Source organism: Propithecus coquereli, unplaced genomic scaffold (genome assembly GCF_000956105.1).
Source record: "Propithecus coquereli isolate 6110/MARCELLA unplaced genomic scaffold, Pcoq_1.0 Scaffold53, whole genome shotgun sequence".
Taxonomy (NCBI): domain Eukaryota; kingdom Metazoa; phylum Chordata; class Mammalia; order Primates; family Indriidae; genus Propithecus; species Propithecus coquereli.
The window spans coordinates 4376217-4378401 of record NW_012151174.1 but is presented as its reverse complement, the minus strand read 5'-3'; the positions used below and the strand labels follow the sequence as shown (position 1 = coordinate 4378401).

Here is a 2185-nt window from a genome sequence, read left to right as displayed (position 1 = left end):
CATCTGCATGGCAAAATATATAATCAAGTTTAATAATAATTTGAGAAAATATCTGCGGCATAATTGGTAGATTGCTAATTCTCAAATATGCAAAAGTTCTTCCAAATCACTGAGAAAAATACTGGCAGCCAAAATAAGAAATGCACAATCGACTGAAAAGGCAAATTACGGAGGAAAAAAGGCCAAAAAACACATACACAAATATACCTACATATACAAACTATCAACTCTATATAATCGTGTTTGTGTGCAGGAAGGAAAGATGAAGAAAGGAAGCACAGAGAAGGACAGCCAGCAGTTCATACTGTTTACCTCAGGGACGTGGATTTGCAGAAGACGGAATAAAGAGAACAGCTTTACTTTTTACTCTATCTGTTCAGTAGTTTTTTAGAAAAAGAATATTACATTTAAAATAATCTAAAATTAATTTTTAAAATAATTTTCTTTAAAAAAAAAGACTTCTCAGTTCACTTCTATAGATACGTAGAAGACTGCATAAAATTTTAAGTTCCTTTCCATATTCACACAAGGCGTTTTAAGTAGAAAAATGAAATACGGTTCTCTGACTTTCAGGGGTTCATATAGTGGTGGAAATACATTCATAAACAAATACCTATAATAAATGCATAAGTTTTATAACAGATATATGTGTGACAAGAGAGCAATTAATTTAACCAGGGAAGAGTCAGGAAAAAGTACAAAAAGGAGATGAAAATTAAGCTCACTTGAGTCTTACTATTATGAAGACTACCAGTAAAAATCACCCATGCCTCATTTCACAGACAGGGTTCTTTCATTACCATATTTCCTATATCTGTACTTCTTTTTAACGCGATAAAATTTATTTAGCACCGACAATGTACTAGATATGTGCAGGCACTGGCAAAAAAAAGTTAATAAAAGAGCTCATAGACCAGGGGTCAGCAAATTTATTCTGTAAATGGTCAGACAGTAAATAGTTTAAGCTTTGCAAGTCTCTGTCTCTTCTACTGTAGCACAAAACAGCCGTAGATTATATCCAAACAAATAAGTTTAGCTGTGTTCTAATAAAACTTTATTTACAGAGATAGTGGGCTGAATTTGGTGCACAGGCCATTGTCAGCTATCAAAGACTATCGAGGGAGATGGGTAAGTAAACCAGTAATTACAGAGAGGAAATGCTCTGAGTGTTGAAGAAAGAGAGAGGAGAATCAACTCATCCTGGAGGTGATAAAATAAGGCTGGACAGGAGAAGTGATTCCTGAGCTCAGCTTTGATGGAATATATAAGCAAAACAGAGGAGGAAGGCACAGCTTGGACAAAAAAGAGTATAAAGGCTGTATTGCCATTCCCTCTGTCCACCCAAGTTCAGACTCTTACTACATTAGGGTTTGATTGTATGGGGTGAGGACTGAAGGAGAGGGAAGTCCTTTAAATTGTAACCCTGCTTCTAATCTCTCCTTTTTATTTCATTGTACACATTTATTTCATATTAATATTTGTAAAATAATGTTTGGAAAATGGCATTCTCTTGCTCAAAATTCAAATGTTAGGTTGTGTCAGCACAACCAAGCACCATACAGCAATTACCACATGCTTGTCTGAATTACAGTTTGGGAAGTGAGTACTAATGGGTACAGGGTTTCTTTTTGGAGTGATAAAAAGAAAGAATTGCTTGTGATATTTATTCACTTCTTTATATTTTTTATGTATTTTCTGAAATTGTATATAATTAAAATACACTGCTGTTTAATCAGTGGGGGAAACATCTTTATTACTTTCCATTTCAAAAATCCTTTTTTTTTTTTTTAAAACCTATTTAGGACAAGAACTCTTCCTTTTTGGTATGTTAAACGCTATTTCAAAAAAGTCTCCAAAGTAAACATTTTAAATACCCTAAAGAATTGAGTATTTAAATTGATAAAATCCTTCAATGAGCCTGTTGGAAGTTCTTTAAATAACTGTAATTCCAAACTTAAATAACTTGGGTGTTTTGAGAGAATTTGCTAAAATGAAACTAATAAAATTTGTTAAGCTAAAATATCAAAACCATGTAAATGAATTTAACATTAAGAAAAGAGCAAAATTAGAAATCAGAAATAATTTTCTGGAAAAAAGTATGAAATATAATATACAATAAATATATCACATAAGCATATATATTAAGGGAAAATCAATTTACACTTCAGTAAAGATGAGAAATTTA

At 32.1% G+C, this 2185-nt stretch overlaps 1 protein-coding gene across 1 annotated transcript in view; it reads right to left on the bottom strand.

Moving 5' to 3' along the window:
• The window catches only part of NEK1 (NIMA-related kinase 1), a 207687-nt gene that overhangs the window by 184679 nt on the left and 20823 nt on the right, over positions 1-2185 (bottom strand). Inside the window, exon 5 of the mRNA XM_012656992.1 lies at positions 801-822. Within this exon, the coding sequence (XP_012512446.1) occupies positions 801-822 (22 nt within the window). The remainder of the gene's footprint in view (positions 1-800; positions 823-2185) is intronic.